Raw genomic sequence first — 17,999 nt, 5'->3', positions numbered from 1 at the left:
AAATTATGGTTAGCATTGTTTTCTGGAAATTGTGTTTTCGTTAAGTTGACTCTTCCTTCGTTTGCTCTACACTGGTTTATTCAGGATAATTAATTACATTTCTGAGCAAAAGGTCAATCCGGTTTCAAAATTGACAGGTTCCAGTTTTATCAGGTTTTTAATACATGGTTTTAATAACTTAATAAGAGAAAATTCGGGACCATGAAATTTGGCCGGTTTTTTTTGGGCCAGGATTTCGGTAAGTTCAGGATCAAGTTTAGACAGGTTTCACTGTAGAGTGATATATCTAGGGCTCATTAGAGTGGTGTTGGGCGTAATATACCTGCAGACACTGAATGCTAAATGTAACACTTGATGCAGTAATGATTCTTCCTCATTTGGGTTGCTTTTTTTTTTATATCAGATGGTCCACACTCTGTCACATTCAGTCCTTCATCACCTGGAACTGTGATAGAAGGAGGGAATCTGACTGTGAGGTGTTCTGCTGATTGTAATCCACCATGTGGCTACTCCTGGACACTGGGAACTCAGCAACTCTCATCAAGCTCTCTGCTGACACTGGCAGACATCAACAGGAATCAAAAAGGAGAGTATACGTGCACAGTCAACAACACTTTTATACCAAAGTCGAGAAGTGGACGGTTCAGTCTGACAGTTTTCTGTGAGTTTTCGATTGTCATGTTATATTAGTATGAGACATACAATGTGGAGCTGTACAAATGTACTGTGACTGATTTTTAATAATATACATGTATGTACATGTCATATACATTTATAGCAATATCACAATTAAGCAGTTTTTCTAGCTAATCATAACTGTTTAGTTATACATTGAATCATTAATTCTTATCCACTCAGCTTTACAACCAGAATACATCATCATTCCCAAACAAAAATGCATGCTTGCGGCTAGGTTGTTGCAAGGTAGTTACAGGTAGTACTATAAACCAAATAACTTCCGGCTGGGTCAAAGTTCGAGGTGCACCCAACTTTTGACAGAGAAGTGAACACCACAAGTCCTGTGATTGGTTATAAATGTGAGTATGTTGGTTGTAAAAAATAATAATTTCATCTGGGTAAAAAAAATATGCAATTTTATTTCATCTAGTACCACTGTGTCAAGTGGCCTTGTGCTTGAAACATGTATGGGGTACCTGTAAAAAAAAGTACTCGAATTTTGTGCGGAACTAGGGTAGTCATAGACACTACCCGTTATCTCAGAAACAAGCAGCTTGACCCCCAATTTTTTTCTGATTCACTTTAAGTGTGAGGGGTGGTAGTATTTATATCCGTGGCGTTTATGTTGATTGATACATTGCAGGTAGGAGTTTTAGCCACATATGTTACTATTGTCGTCTATGGGATTTGATTTGGTAGTATACACCCTATAAGGTTGAGTATCCAAACAAAAATACATGCTTGCGTGTAGGTTGTTGCAAGGTAGTTACAAGGTTGTTACAAGGTAGTACAAGCAATACAAGCTATTTGCAAGCTAACATTTAGCTCGCGTAAGGTAGTCAGTATTTCTGCAAGCTTGCCACATGCATGTTTTTTTGTGTGAAAGCATGCGCAAGCTTGCTGCATGCATATCTTCAAGTGTGCAAGCTTCCCGCAAGGATGTTTTCATTTTTGCAAGTTTGCTGCATGCATATTTTCAAATGTGCAAGCTTCCCGCAAGCATGTTTTAATTTTTGCAGTTTTTCAGTGGAAACAGTGGCTAAACCAAAGATACATGTAACAGATTTAGATAGTATTTACAATAATAATTAAAACAAAATTAATATCAATACATACGAATGAAAATACAATATGGTTAAACAGAATTATCTTGTAATAATAATATGATTGGATTTTCAATTGGCCCCAAAAATAATAACATATGCATGGCCATCCTGCAGGAAGCTCGTTGCAAGCTTGCGGAAAGCTCGTCGCAAGCTTGCGGGAAGCTCGTCGCAAGTGTGCGGGTAGCTCATCGCAAGCTTGCAGGAAGCTTGTCGCAAGCTTGTAAAAAGGTTCCAAATACTAGCTTAAACTGAACAAGCTTGCGGGAAGCTCGTCGCAAGCATGCGGGAAGCTAGTCGCAAGCTTGTGGGAAGCTCGTCGCAAGCATGCGAGAAGCTTGCAAGATGCTCCTTGCAAGCATGCAAGAAACTGGTAGGAAGCTTGCTGCAAGCATGCAACAAGCTGGTCGCATGGTTGTAAAAAGGTTCCAAATACTAGCTCGAAACGCGGTAGTTACTACCGTGTAAAATATGCTTGTACAACCTTGTTGCAAGGTAGTTACCAGCTATTTATTAAGCTTGCCATTTTTGTTTGGGATGACCGATGACCACAGTTGTTTGTGAATCTTCAGCTGAGATTTATGAATGCCAGCCCCTGGGATCATAAGTATCCCCACCTATGCTTTAAAAATGAAGAATGATACAGGTAAAAATTAAGTTGATGAAATTATGTTTTGTTTGTACAACCTTGTCGCAAGGTAGTTACTAGCTAGTTACCAGCTATTTATTAAGCTTGCAATTTTTGTTTGGGCTGCAGCTCATGAGCCACGTTTCCAACATGACATGTGTAATTTTGAACTTACATTATTCAACCTCAAATTGTAAAAAACACAACTAATTTAACACTCTTTTGTTAACATGTCATAGTTTAGAGGACAAATTAATGAGTAATTACCAAAATAAAATTTACAGAAGTTCTTAATATTTTTTTTAAATATTTTTTTAGAAACCCTACGATCACGATCCATGACATCATCGTTTATGACAGATTATTTTCACTTTCAATCAATGATGAGTAATCCATCCATCATCTACTTCAAAGTCTGTATTATCAGTTATTTTTGTCAAATACATCCTTTACAAATCTTCAGTTTTCATTAAGTAATAATATCCAACATGTTTTAAAAGAAATAATTATACAAACGGCGAGAAATTGAACCCATGTGTGCGCATTTAATTACGTCATCAATAACGTTTGCACAAATTTAGACCGTTTTTTGTTTTCTTTTTGATAGTGCAATAACAACTTAAATACGGATATCAGTCAACAAAATACAGTCAATGTGTTCGATTGTCATTCTGCTATGTTCTAGCATCTCGAATACAGTCCAGAATGAGATTTACGTTAGTTTTGCGCGTCTCAGCTACAGTCTAGACTACAGTCGAGAATGGGAGAGAGAGAGAGAGAGAGTAAAATTGCTAATACATTTTGTGTAAGGGGTTACAAGTATTTATTGTTGAAATATCTTAGTGTTAATACAGGGCTTCTAAAAAATTTATAAAATCCACTAGCCATGGGATCAGTGATTAAAAAACATTACTAGCCACGATTACAAATTCACTAGCCCTACTTTACTTTAAGTTAATACAATTTTTCTTAATATTAGTAATAATTAGATATGTCACCTAAAGAGGGAGATAACTTAAAAACACTAACATTGGTTGGTTGGGGTGGGGGCAGGATATTCATATTTGCAAAATAGACTTAACTGCAACATATTGTTGTTTTTTCACTATCCATCGGGCATGGCAATAGTAGTTATTTATTAGCCCAACATTGAATAATCCATAATCTAGAAGCCCTGGTTTATATACTCAAATGTTTTAATTTAACAATTTAATTTCTTTAACTTTAGTTTTTTGGCATAAGATCAGTTTTCGTTATAAAATGTGTCATGAAAAGACAAACTAATCTCGCAACCATCACTAATAGCAAAATTGTAAACAATGCTAAGCACCTTTTGCCTATGTTTATTCTGCAGTCTGGTCACTGGAATTAGTTGTTGTTCAAACAATCTTTCGTACAAAATTTCTACACCAACATGTTCATGATTAGCTTTATGACTATTAAAGTCATACATTCACAAATTTAACGTCTCTTATTTCTCTAAATATGGATTATAAATGGAAATTACATTCACTTGGAATACCAAACCTCGCTATTGTATCATACTATCCACACTTGTTTCTTCTCATAACAATAACATAGGATACAAAATGACTGTTTATTAATTAAAAAAAGGACTTATTGTATTGTTACACTTAAACTGTCAAAAATGGACTCAGAGGCAAAGTTTCTTAGTTTGATTGCTCTTGCATTTATTGTTAGTAGGGTTATAAATCCTAATACAAGTGTCATATAAGCCTTTTTGCCATTGGTTAATTTTCGTGATAAATGGACGATAGATGTACGCTGTCAATGGTAACCAGGATTTATCAAGATGACAAAATTTCGAAAACTTATTCGATATGCTGTCATTTGGCCCTCATGTGTGGTGTTTTTATTAGTATATTAAATTCTGCACATTATATTTAAACGTTATTATAAATAATTTTCAAAAATATTACTAACTTCAGATCGAAATGATCTTATTGTTTTTATTTTATTATTATTTCATGTCATTGTAATTTTTAACACTTTGTTAGCAGCAATGAACACCCACCTTCCCCGAGTAAGGTCTGGTCCCTGATCGATCGTAGCAGTCAATTCAATTGTGTCTTATTGCCTGCTATTCTAGTCTGTGTTCCCAAAACGGCACAAGCAAGTTCATCAGAAATAGTTGTATCACAATCTGGAGTACATCATTTTTGTTTAGAACATACTTTATACACAATAAAATTGATAAAGAAGACAAAATGGAAATGACTATCAATTTTGTAAACACAATTTTAAACAACATTAACTGCTTTAAAATATTGCAACATTTTGAAAAAAAATAAAAATAATGGTTTCCATTTCGTAAATGAATATTATTTTATGTATTTATAAAAACAATAAGTGAAAATATGTTAGTAAAAGTTATAAACTTGTAGACCTTCCCCCATCATCGTGGTTATTGGCCAAAATTAATCCAGTCAAATTCCTTGAAATAATTCAATATGAGGTTGAAACACCACTCACAAATGTACAGTCCAATCATATGCATATGTTTTGCAACAAATATTAACAGCAAACGAAAAAATAGTTTTAGTGTATCCTGTATTACAATAAATCATGTTCAAAATACAGACTACAATACCAACAAATCTGCCTTTGCTTCGCTCCTAAATCAGTGACGTATAATGTCAAAGGAAAGAAAAAATATATTATGTCATACTTTTACTTACTATAAGCGTTTTCACTGAATATCATAAGTAAGGAGAATAGATCATTAGGTTTTTAAAATTTGTGGGATTTATTTAATAAAAACACAATAAAACTGATATGTTCAATTATTTAGACCCAAAGTTTTTTGCAAATGTTACGTTTATTTCCTATTCGATATTTGTTTTCTTTGCATTTACATGAAAACAAACCCAAACCCCGACAGGTGTTATATACAAATCATCATATAAAATGCACGAAGTTGATTTAATTCCACTTTTTAAAAATCTCTGTGTCGTTTGGATGCACGTTATTTTTCCAAAAAAACTAAGGTCATTTGCATATCAAAAGCATCATTCTATAGTGCGTTTCAAAGTAATGTTCGGTTCTATCGTCCTATCCGCACAAATCGTAGTATGACCTATATTTAAGAAAATATCTGTAAACATGAAGCAGGCGCGGATTCAGGTGGGGAGTTCAAGTGACAAAACCTCAGTTTGAAAAAAAAAAATGTATCAAATATTATAATTATATTGTGGAATACAAAAGCGCGCGCGCTGAAGGGAGAGACAGACAGAGACAGAGAGAGAGAGAGAGAGAGAGAGAGAGAGAGAGAGAGAGAGAGAGAGAGAGAGAGAGAGAGAGAGAGAGAGAGAGAGACCTCATTTATGTAACAACGCACTCAACATATTTTAATCTATGGTTATATGGTTATAGGGAGAGAGAGAGAAGAATATGGTATGCATGCGATTGGTGGAGGTGTGACCCTCTGCACAACCCCAACCCCACTTAAGGCTTCTTTTGTATATGGAGCGGGACGTAGCTCAGAGGTAAAGCGTTCGCTCATGGTAGGTTGACTGATCGATCCCACATGGTGGACCCATTGGGTTGTGTCTACGTCCAGCCTGTGCACCACAACTGTGGTATGTGCTATCCTGTCTATGGGATGGTGCATAAAAAACGTCCCTTATTGCTTATCAAAATGTTCTTATCGGAAACAGTGGCCCATGTGGCGGTAGCGAGTTTCTTTCTCACTGTCATAATGCTCCTTAATCGTTTTGTCTGACGCCACATAAACGTATATCAAATGCGTTGAGTGTGTCGTTAAATAAACATTTCTCTCGTATGTATGTGTAGTCTATATGCATTTCTAGTCGATTAGTTTATAGGTTGTTAGGTTGTTTATAGGTTGTTAGGTTGTTTGATAGTGAATGATATGGAAATAAATTGTTTTTGGTGTTAAAGAGTTCATGCATACATTAAAGTAATACTCCTGATGGGTATGGAGAAATAACTTAATCAGTCGACGAACTCATTTCTTCATCACTATCTTTGTTAAGGGGGACTATCACAGGGGGTATTTTATTTCTTATAAAACTATTTTGTTTTCTAAAATCTTCTTCGATCTTTATTACATGTTTAACTGCGTCAGAGAAATGTGTAGGTGTGACAGAGTTCAATGCATGTGCAAGTTCTCTCCGCACCGTGGTCATTTTACCATCATTATGACGAGCTATGTGCCCTTTGACTTGACTCCAGATCAGTTCTATCGGATTGAGTTCAGAATGTCTTGGCGGCAGTCTTAGACACAAGTGCCCATGGCATTCAGCAATACCATCAGTAACAAATTGCTTTGCACATTTGTTACTTTTCACAAGTTCATAAAGAACTGGCTTTGTCATGTTACTCTCAAAAGGTATATTTTTGTTTCGTAGCCACGACTGAATTTCTTCCTTTTTAGCGTTTAGTGCAGGACATCGTGTAATCTCAGTTAATTTGTTGTGGTAGCTTGCGTTATCCATGACGATAACAGAAGGTTCTGGTAGAGAAGGCATAAGTTGTTCTTCAAACCATTTGATGAAATTGTCATGATTCATCTCACCATGATAGTCTCCGTCTGTTTTTTTAGCCTGAAAGATCAATTCACAGCCAACTATCAATCCATATTTATCACAGCCAGCATGACAAATAATAAGTCTTTTTCCCTTCCCAGTCACCGAACAGAGTTTAGGAACTCGATCAGCAGCGTCTGATTTCGGCAGGTGATTGGCGGTACTTGTGCCCGGGTGGATATCTGTCCAGTGGTGGGATGTTGTGTGGTTGACATTCACCCAGGTCTCATCTTGATACACTATTAAATACCCCTGTTCTCGTAAACTGGATATTTCATGGAGATAGGACAGTCTCCTGTCTGATATATTGGCGTCCTCAAAAATCACTTTTCCGGTTGTAGACATATGTTGGTATGTAAAATCGAGGTCATGGAGTGTTCTTTGTAAAGTTGATATGGATATGTTGATTCCACATTCCTCCCTTAAAGCCACGTTAATCTTATGTAATGTAGGTAATTCGCCCTCTCTATAAAATCTGTATACTCGTCGTCTAATAACATCTTTATCAAATAAATCGATGAGTTTTCGGTCGCGTTTTTTAATAGTGATTTCTGTGCTTGGATTCGTAGAGCTTAGATTTTTCACAGTTCTTTTTACTGTTGAAACCGAAACTTTAAGTGCAGCGGCAACTCGATCGACAATTCGATAAGAAGCATACCTAGGTCTACCGCGCTGATATTCATCTTCAAAATAATCGAAAACGTTCTTAATACACAAAGTTACATCAACTGAAGTGTTTTTCGATTTACCCATATTTTTCCTCAAATAACAATAACAAGAATGTCGACTACTACATTTTCAATTAATTTATATACCCTACCTAACTTGTATTTTACGTGGTTTACACATTGCTACAATAGCACGTGCAGTCATAGATCGAAATAATGATGTTATTGACCAAGCAATGCTATCGTATTTTGAACATTCAGGGCTGTGTCTGCGGGATGAAAAAGTGGTTGAACCCATACGAGTCCGAACAATAGCCCTTTGGTTCTTCGCATTACAAATGTAACACCCCACCCCCAAACCCCAACCCGTAGCACCACCCTAAATACTATATATATATATATATATATATATATATATATATATATATATATATATATACGTATGAGTTCCCAATTTAGAGGCAAATTAAATAACATTTTTATTATTATTTGATGTTGGTGGCCTTTGACATTTCATCCCCCCCCCCCCCCCCCCCCCCCCCCCCTTCTGGGTCCGGCCCTGCATTAAATTTATTTATAAATTTGGAAATCACATTCCTGCGGTGTGTGAGGTGATTTGTGTTTATTACTGTGCTACACCTCAGTTGTGTTTACATTAGCTAAATTTATTAAATATAATGCACCTACGAGAAAGGGTTACATGTTCTGTTTGTTTACATCTATGTTTAACGGAAAGATTAGACAATGCTGTTACACACTGCAAAACAATAATAACCTTGATTTAGTGAAACAAGCTATAATGGCCTTTACGTAGCCTCAGATCCCAATGTTTTGATATGCAAATGACCTTAGTTATTTATAGGAGAAATAACGTGCATTCAAACGACACAGAGATTTTTAAAAAGTGGAATTAAGTCAACTTCGTGCATTTTATATGATGATTTGTATATAAAACCTGTCGGGGTTTGGGTTTGTTTTCATGTAAATGCAAAGAAAACAAATATCGAATAGGAAATAAACGTAACATTTGCAAAAAACTTTGGGTCTAAATAATTGAACAGGATAATAGTATTTTATTCTAGTAGTGCTGCGTGGAAACGAAATTCTTTATAATAGTGTTTTATTCAGGGACATTCAAACGAACGTTTTTATTTCAGTAGTGCTGTTTTCTGTTTAGGTTGTTGATTATTTGTGTACCGTGTTTTTTCTTGTTCATCAATAAATACTTAGTTATGTTCTTTGAGAGTTAATAAATATTATGGCGTGTTCACTTCAAAAATAATAACTTGTCGTCTTGCATATATTATTACAATTATTTTGCGGATTTCCCGTAGTCTGCGCATGCGCGGGAAATAAAAGTTCCGGTAAATAGAGAGATAACGATGATTATTTTTGATAGAATTTAATGGGGTTTTTTTCAAATATGTTCGAGGTTATATATTTTCGAGGTTGACCACTTACCCTCGAAATCCACGAAAATAAAACCCCACGAAAATTTCCGGTTATACGGTAGTTAACAACGAAATACAGTGATATTATCCCCTAAATGAAGTAATTCACCTCATATTACACAAAGTAATGTTGTTATAGTTTGTAGCAAACACACACACACACACACACACACACACACACACACACACACACACACACCCCACTTGCATGTTCGGTACTCCAGATAAAAAGCCAGTGTCAGGCTAAACAATGTTATGTGACAGTATAATGTCATGGCCACTTAATATTACGGCTGATTGTAAAAGCTGGTCACAAACAATGACATCAAAACAGTTACTTGACTTCTTTAATGCGTCTGTTTGTTACATTTGTACTTGTTCGTAATGACCGGCCTCGGTGGCGTCGTGGTAGGCCATCGGTCTACAGGCTGGTAGGTACTGGGTTCGGATCCCAGTCGAGGCATGGGATTTTTAATCCAGATACCGACTCCAAACCCTGAGTAAGTGCTCCGTAAGGCTCAATGGGTAGGTGTAAACCACTTGCACCGACCAGTGATCCATAACTGGTTCAACAAAGGCCATGGTTTGTGCTATCCTGCCTGTGGGAAGCGCAAATAAAAGATCCCTTGCTGCCTGTCGTAAAAGAGTAGCGGTGGCGACAGCCGGTTTCCTCTCAAAATCTGTGTGGTCCTTAACCATATGTCTGACGCCATATAACCGTAAATAAAATGTGTTGAGTGCGTCGTTAAATAAAACATTTCTTTCTTTCTGTTCGTAATGTAATTAGCTTATATCACAATTGGCACCTCATTTAATAAAAAAGCTATTATGTTTGGGATTATGGATGGCGAACTAACTTATGTAGTGATCGAACTGGTTAATATTCAATATAAATTATTATGTTTATAACATGAAAATACTTCGCAAAGATTTACATATAAATGCTATCGAACATATCCTGAAAAACAAATTTCAAATTAAAAAATATATTTATATTAAAAATTGTGAGTACGACACATTTAATATACATTGGGGAAAATAAGAATCTGAGAAATAACTTTTTTTTTTTTTTTTTTTTTTCAACTTACTTTTATTCCTTAAATAATTAATTTTCCATTTCGACTTGTTTGGAATTGCTAGCACATTACACGTGATGCTTGTTTCTTCTTCTATATTTCTTCTCTCTTCCTCCCCCTAATTTTCTCTTCCATTCTTCTCTTCCCCTATCAAAACCAACCAGTGTCTGTGAATTCATATATCATATATATAAATATTTTTTCTTCTTTTTGTAGTTCTGTTTTGTTCTGGATTTTTTTTTCTTGTATGTAGATAGAAAGCATTTATATCAGAAAATACTATAAAACCACCAACATGCAAAGCATCGGAATTAAAACAATTTTTAACAGAAACTTTATCTATTTTGTTGATTTAGAATAAGTTAAATCATAAATGATGAATAATTTATTTTATTATATTCACTATTGTCTGATTAAATAATGGTAATACGTATATTCACTACCAAATTAATCTAGTTAAAAAATAAATATTGTGATGCACTTCACTTTCATTATAGCAGAACACCAGACATATATATTTTTAAATGAAATAAATTATTGTATCAACCATAATCATGATTGAATATGTATCATCATTGTACAGCAATGATTCGAGGCTCCCCAACCTTGACATTGTCTGCTTGATCTGGGGATAATAAATATTAAAAAAAGAAAAAAGAAGAAAAAAAAGAAGAGAGATATGCAACCATGATATGCATAGGTTATTCCTATTCTAAATATACTGGTAGAACAAATGGAAACCACTGAAATGAATGACTTTGGCAAGGAAGTCTGTAAAAATATATCATCTAGATGGCCTGATTACCAGACTAATCAGATGTATGCTGTTCCTGCATATTTGGATCCAAGGTTTAAGGACTTTGCGTTCACTGATGAAGATGCTAAAACTAAAGCAGCAAATGAAATAATTTCCTTGATGGTACACAAGCACAAAGAAGAGCAGGACCATAATGTCAATGCAACCAAGCCTGACACCACAAGTTCTACATACTCATCTCCAAACTCAACAAGTGTAACTGCCAGCACTTCTGATTGCTGGGCTATCTTCAATCAAATGGTGGTGAAAAAGAAAGAAAAGCTAACAAAAATGAAAAATCAGTCAAAACCAGTATGGAATCTGAGTTTTCTACATGTATCAAAGTGAACAGTTATTGGATCCTAAAATGTCCCCATATGATTGGTGGAAACAGTTATAAAAAGTATCCGGATGTACTTACCCATTCCTGCAACGTCTGTGCCAAGTGAATACATTTTCAGCAAGGCTGGTTTTGTAATCTCTCAGAGGCGAACACGCCTGGAACCTGACATGGTTGAAAAACTGGTGTGCTTAAGTCACAATCTCAATTTTTTTTTTTAGACATTATTAGACATCTCTGAAACAAAGCAGACCTGTCAACCCTCCCGGATTCCGCGGGTGACTCAAGTCTACTGCGGGAAAAACGTTTCTCCCGGAAAATCATTATTTTCTAAGCATAAACAAAGTTCAAGCTACCGTGGCTGTCTATCGACATTCAGTTTTGCCATATATTAAAACAAGACAACTCTTTGGGCACAACTAATTTATTCTAAGCATTCGGAAGCGTGTAGCCAGTTACACAATAGCAGTAGGAAACCAGCGATAGGTCCTACTGTAATCTGTACATTTCTTGCAGTAACATGTGCAATATATTTTGACTAGCAATAGCATATATCATATAATAAATAACTAGTTAATAAAGGCCTAAAGCATCACATATATAAATTAACTAAGGCTAAAACTCCTACCTGCAACATATCAACCGACATAAACGCCACGGATATAAATACTACCACCCCTCACACTTAAAGTGAATCAGAAAAAATTGGGGGTCAAGCTGCTCGATTCTGAGAAATCTTCCCTCCCAGAATGAGGGGAGGGTAGCTGCCACATTAACGAACAACCAAGTGGCTCTGCCCGTCTGCCCAGGATCGGCGGGGAAGCTGTATCAAGTCATTGTGTAGCCACACTCCTGTAGCGTCTATGACTACCCTAGTTCCGCACAAAATTCGAGTACTTTTTTTCACAGGTACCCCATACATGTTTCAAGCACAAGGATACTTGACACATTGGTACTAGATGAAATAAAATTGCATATTTTTTTTACCCAGATAAAACTATTATTTTTTACAACCAACACACTCACATTTATAACCAATCACAGGACTTGTGGTGTTCACTTCTCTATCAAAAGTTGGGTGCACCTCGAACTTTGACCCAGCCGGAAGTTATTTGGTTTAGTACTACCTGTAGGAGGTGGCCCAGTCTCCTACGAAACACAATGGCACTGGGGAGTTTTAGACAGCCACCTTCTAAGAACGAGAAAGCTGGGAGGTGGTCAAGGATATCCCCTGCCTTTCTGTAGAATTGTAACAGAGATGACGTAGGGCACAACGGGTGGTTAGGAAACAGGGGCAGGGTAACCTAGTGTAGACGCTCCTGGAAACGAACTGTTTTGGAGTCTCTGAAGGTCAAGACACAACCTAATTTGTTAAAACGCACATCCTGACGACAAAGTAAGTGGAGACTGGCCCAGTCGGACACTGAACGAACCATCACAGATCCAACTCGTAGCAGTCCAAAGAAACAGCTTAGGAGCATCGCAAGGAACAGCAAACCCGACAAAACAGTCAGGTCTAGCCGTTTCCTGATTTCATTCAACATGTCTGGAGAGAGAGGAGCTTTTTGTTGTTGGTAAGTTCCATCCATACGTCAGATCCCTGTCACCACACCTTGTAGGGACTGATAATGGAGCAGACTGGGTAGTCTCAAGTCCAAGTGGTTCAGTTTCACTGTAGACAGACGTAAATGGACGTGAAACATTTAGTTCGAGCCAGAAAGGTTGTGAATCTGCATATTTTCCTCTCAGATATCAGCAGGCATTAAATTAGTTCGCGGAACTTGAAAAAAGCTAATATGTGTGTATGGTGGGCTCGTCTGGTGGAAGAAGCGATTCTCTGGGTGTTCCAGAATTTCATTTCACCATCCAATTTTCTGGTAACAACATGTGTTTCTGAAACTGTAAAAACAAGGAATTTAGTTCAAGTGTGGTTAGATAACCAACATATTATGGGGACAAAATGTTGGCCCCACCACTTTCTAACTAAGTTCACAAAGCGACCAATCGGATTAGCTTGATAAAACCTTGATATAGCGTCCGGAAGTTCGTTTGTGATACCTGAGATGTGAATAGCCGAGATGTGAAAGTTGTGTTTGAGAGAAAGGTAGGACAGTTCTCTGAGAATCATGTGAGCTTGCTCACAGGCTGACGTCCCGTTATTGATCATAGCGACCGTAGCAGAGTTATCATTTGAAACAACACTCCTATGTTTGGCCCACTGTTTTTTCCATCTCAGTGCTGCTTCTCGAACAATGGCTAGATCCTTAATATTGACGTGGGAGTCACATAGTTTGGTTATACTGTTCGTGGATCTACGATAAACCCAATCTCCATGGCAGAATGCTCCGCCTGTGAATGAGCTTGAATCACAGCTGATTTGAATCTGGTGACGATGTGTCCCAAATAAGTCTTGTTCTGTAAGTCTTAAAAAACGGGAGCGAGTAGTGCCTTATGAGAGGACCGGGTCATGCCCGAGAACATTTGCAGATGTGTGTGCAGGGAATGGGTCGACCCCCCTCCCCCTCCCTTTACGGTCCCTGCTCGAGCAGATTAAAAAAACAAAAGCAAATTCAATACATATTCCGGCGGAGCATTACAGAAATCCCCTATAAACTTCGCTCTCCAGACACCCCTACCTAAAATCCCAGCACACATGCCTGATTTTTAAAAAATTGTCATCCACCATTCAACATTATTACAAAACATTCACTGCTTATATACGCTTATTCATAAAAAGCCATGCACCCCCCCCCCCCCCCCCCCCCCCACACACACACACACAATCCTTGGATCCGCGACTGGTACAGTATAGTACATGCTTTAAACTATTTCAATAATAAAACAAAAAAATGGTGGCGCCACATAATTATGTGTGACACGCAACGAGAATGTTTTGTGATTGGTTATTGAAAATAATGTAGGTCAAGGTATTCTCCAGACTACTTCAGCAGATATTCGTAACCTATTGTTTGTAATTAATTTTTTTTAAATGAGAACAAATATATATCCACTTAGTAGTGATTAATACCAATGTGAATGTTAAAAAGGAAAAACTGGCAGAAAAACAGCACACAACAAAACAACGACGAACACCGAGCACATGTGCGTATTCGATCATATAGTCGACGTAACAGTTCAAGTAAACATAGCTAGTTAGAATATCGTCTGCTGTAGTATAAGTAACCACGTTGTAATTATTAATGAAAACAGTTAGCAGCACATGCAAGCAATGTGTACTACTGCTGTCAAATTGTATGGCGGGAAATGTGCTGTCACATGACCTGTTGTTTATAAATAGAAATAGGGAAATGGCGCTTTTTTCGATGACTGTTTATGCCGTCGGATTACAATTATTTTATTGTGTTTGTACCTTTTTTTAGACATTAAAAGTGATACTTGTTCTATTTTAATGCAACTGTCATAATGTAGTTCATATATAATAGTATATTATGACAACTTTGTAGAGATAAAAGAAACCGCTACCAAAAAAACAAGAAACAATAACAAACAATAGCACGCACCATTTGACGGGTCATTTTTGTTTAAAAAAAATAAAATAAGATGTACAACAAATATTTGGATATGTCATTCTAAGACTATTTATTGACATTTTCTTACTTTGTTTTTGACAAAAATATCAACAATTAATTTAGAAAACGATTTTTAAATGAAAACCACTTAAAAGTTTGCTGTGACATATAGTACATTATTTATTAATATTGTTAGCAAATATTTATTTATTTATTACTTGTGTGTTTCAGATTCCCCAAGAATACAAATAAAGATGTTGATTCCAAACCCTCATAAGGAAGGTGATGACCTGGATTTGACCTGCACAGCAGACAGCAATCCCCGATCACCACAGAAATTCAAGTGGATCTATGGAAGATATGTGATGAATGGTAGATACCGTTCAAATTTGAGATTAACAAACCTAAACAGAACTGATCACGGCCAGTACAGATGTGAGGTAACTGTCTCTGCTGGTGCCTACGGGAATCTGACAAACTCGAGTAACATTCAAGTTGTTGTGAACTGTAAGTATACAGGAACAGATGCATTATTTTTCTAGAGAAGGGTTATAACTCTAATTGTTTCCCATATGGTTAAAACTATCTTGGTTCATATCTAAGTTATACATATACATAACTTCACATACATTGTTTTTGCTTCCTATTTATTACACGAGTTTATTTTGCGCAAGAATACATACCACGAGACCGTGTAGTAGCCAGTCGAGTGGTATGTTCTTGTGCAAAATAAACAAGTTTTTACACAATTTTCAAAAAGATTTTTCGAGAACAGGTGTGCCTTGATAATCAAGTTTCATTTTCATAAAGTCAGTGTACATTCAATTTGTAACGGGAATCCCTCGATCTCTCTGCATGTGCATCTTAAACCCGTTTATTATTTTCCCAGATTCAGTTTATCTGATCTGGCTTTCAAGGTAGCTGTTCATTCGCCCCACTCATCCATCAACCAAACCCCATGATGAAAAAAATAATAATAATAATTTTTAAAAATCACACATTTAAATGTTCAATTTGTTCTAGAACAAAGTCTATTGTCACATTACAAAAGTTCCAATAATAGAGATCAAATTTACAGCGGATTTTTACAAAAACAGTCTTTAAACCACACCACACCAGTTGTTGGTAAACACCTCCCGATTCCAACCTCAGTCAAACCTCAGAAATTCAATCGCAGGAGTCCAACCTCGGGAATCCAACCTTGGGAATCCATCCTTGGGAATCCATCCTTGGGAATCCAACCTCAAGAATCCAACCTTGGGAATCCAACCGCAGGAGTCCAACCTCGAGAATCTAACCTTGGGAATCCAACCTCGATAATCTAACCTTGGGAATCCAACATTGATAGTCCAATCACATGAGTCTACCCACATGAATCCAATCAGGAGTTCATTCTCCACCCCAACCTCAGGATTATACACCTGGGAAACCCGCTGTAACAATACAAAATGCATTGCATGTATTACATTCTACAATCCCGTGTTTTATATACATGTACTAAATTATTTACATACAAGCATCACTATAAACTTGTACATGTATTGCCTAACATTTTAACAAAATAATTTTATCTATACACACCGTGAGAAATACGAGAGTACCTTCTTCCTTTACGAAAAAGAATAACTACCAGATATGTGATGATTCTTTCTATTTAACCATTTCCCAATACAATTATCACGTGCTTTCCATGAATTGCCCATCCCAATACACAATTCCCGTGCCTTCTATTGCCCATCCATCACACACTACTCGTGCAACATACTACAGATCCTTTGCCAGATATGTGTAATGCTATCCTTGCACGGGCTACCTGTAACATCATTCTCAATTCTGCAGTCCACATGTGAAGACACTGTTTGTTAAGCTCAGGCAAAAGTTTTAGGTACCCTGTAACTTTGTGTTTGCTTTTATTTCCTTATTTTGTTTTGTGAACACGACATACGGTTTGTTTTAGGTCGGGAGTTCTTGTTGTTTCAATAAACATGTCCGACTCGAGTTACATGACGTCCAGCACACAAAGAGTTTGTGTGCAGGACAGTTGTAATGTTCAGTTACGATGCAAGGACACACACATGTTGTGTCCGGGCTGTTGGTCTTGTTTGAAAGACCGTCAGTGTGAGGTCTGCGTCACGTGGTCTCCCGACCACTGGGCTCAGTTCATGTGTCAGTGGAATCTTGTCGGCTACCACTGCGCTAGTTGAGAAGTCAGATTTGGCGGGTAGGACCCACATGTCTGGGGACACTTCAAAGAGTGTCCAGAAAGGGGGGGAAAACAAGCGTGTTTTCTCGTCGGTCCGTCTTACGAGTGACGGTACCGACACTTCACAAGCGCCCCCTCGGGCTCCTACTGTGCCCGTGTTATGAGAGCCGTCTTCGTTGGTGATGGCGCCCTCTTCTGCTTGTGTGGCTTCATCTATGTCTCGGGTGCTGCCGACGCCATTGCAAACAGAAGGTGGGCAGGGTGGAGTCGTCGCGGCACCAGCCATGACGACTACTTCGGTTACCAAGCACATGCACTCCGTTGTGCACTGGTCCACTGTCTCGTCCGGAGAGCATGTAGCACCTTCTTTGCCTTTGATTGCTGGCAGTCCAGTGTGTCCACGTCTCCTTTATTTGAAAGAATCTCCTATATTTCATGATTTTGGTAGATCTCCTTTATAGGAGAAATGAACACCACAAGTCCTGTGATTGGTTATAAATGTGAGTGTGTTGGTTGTAAAAAATAATAGTTTCATCTGGGTAAAACAAATATGCAATTTTATTTTTTCTAGTACCAATCTGTCAAGTAGCCTTGTGCTTGAAACATGTATGGGGTACCTGTAAAAAAAAGTACTCGAATTTTGTGCGGAACTAGGGTAGTCATAGACGCTACCCGTTATCTCAGAAACAAGCAGCTTGACCCCCAATTTTTTCTGATTCACTTTAAGTGTGAGGGGTGGTAGTATTTATATCCGTGGCGTTTACGTTGATTGATACGCTGCAGGTAGGAGTTTTAGCCACATATGTTACTATTGTCGTCTATGGGATTTGATTTGGTAGTATACACCCTATAGCACATATTCAGTGCATAATAAAAAATATTATCATTTTGTCATTTTATTTAATTAAATTATACTGGTTGATTAATTAGCCATCATTCGGCCATGCAAGTTCACAAT

The 17,999-nt window shown here is 37.2% G+C and overlaps 1 protein-coding gene across 1 annotated transcript; it reads left to right on the top strand.

Moving 5' to 3' along the window:
• Nucleotides 1-403: 403 nt before the first annotated feature.
• LOC121366508 (carcinoembryonic antigen-related cell adhesion molecule 5-like) lies at nucleotides 404-16,163 on the top strand (the record flags this gene model as incomplete). The annotated part of the gene is made up of 3 exons (XM_041490927.1): nucleotides 404-661; nucleotides 15,070-15,210; nucleotides 15,862-16,163. Coding segments are annotated over 3 exons (701 nt in total), but the record flags the coding sequence as incomplete, so codon positions are not given.
• Nucleotides 16,164-17,999: the final 1,836 nt, after the last annotated feature.

Source organism: Gigantopelta aegis, unplaced genomic scaffold, assembly GCF_016097555.1.
Source record: "Gigantopelta aegis isolate Gae_Host unplaced genomic scaffold, Gae_host_genome ctg5983_pilon_pilon, whole genome shotgun sequence".
In the NCBI taxonomy this organism is placed as follows: Eukaryota; Metazoa; Mollusca; class Gastropoda; order Neomphalida; family Peltospiridae; genus Gigantopelta; species Gigantopelta aegis.
Note: the sequence above shows the minus strand (reverse complement) of the source record. Positions and strands in the feature narration are given on the sequence as shown.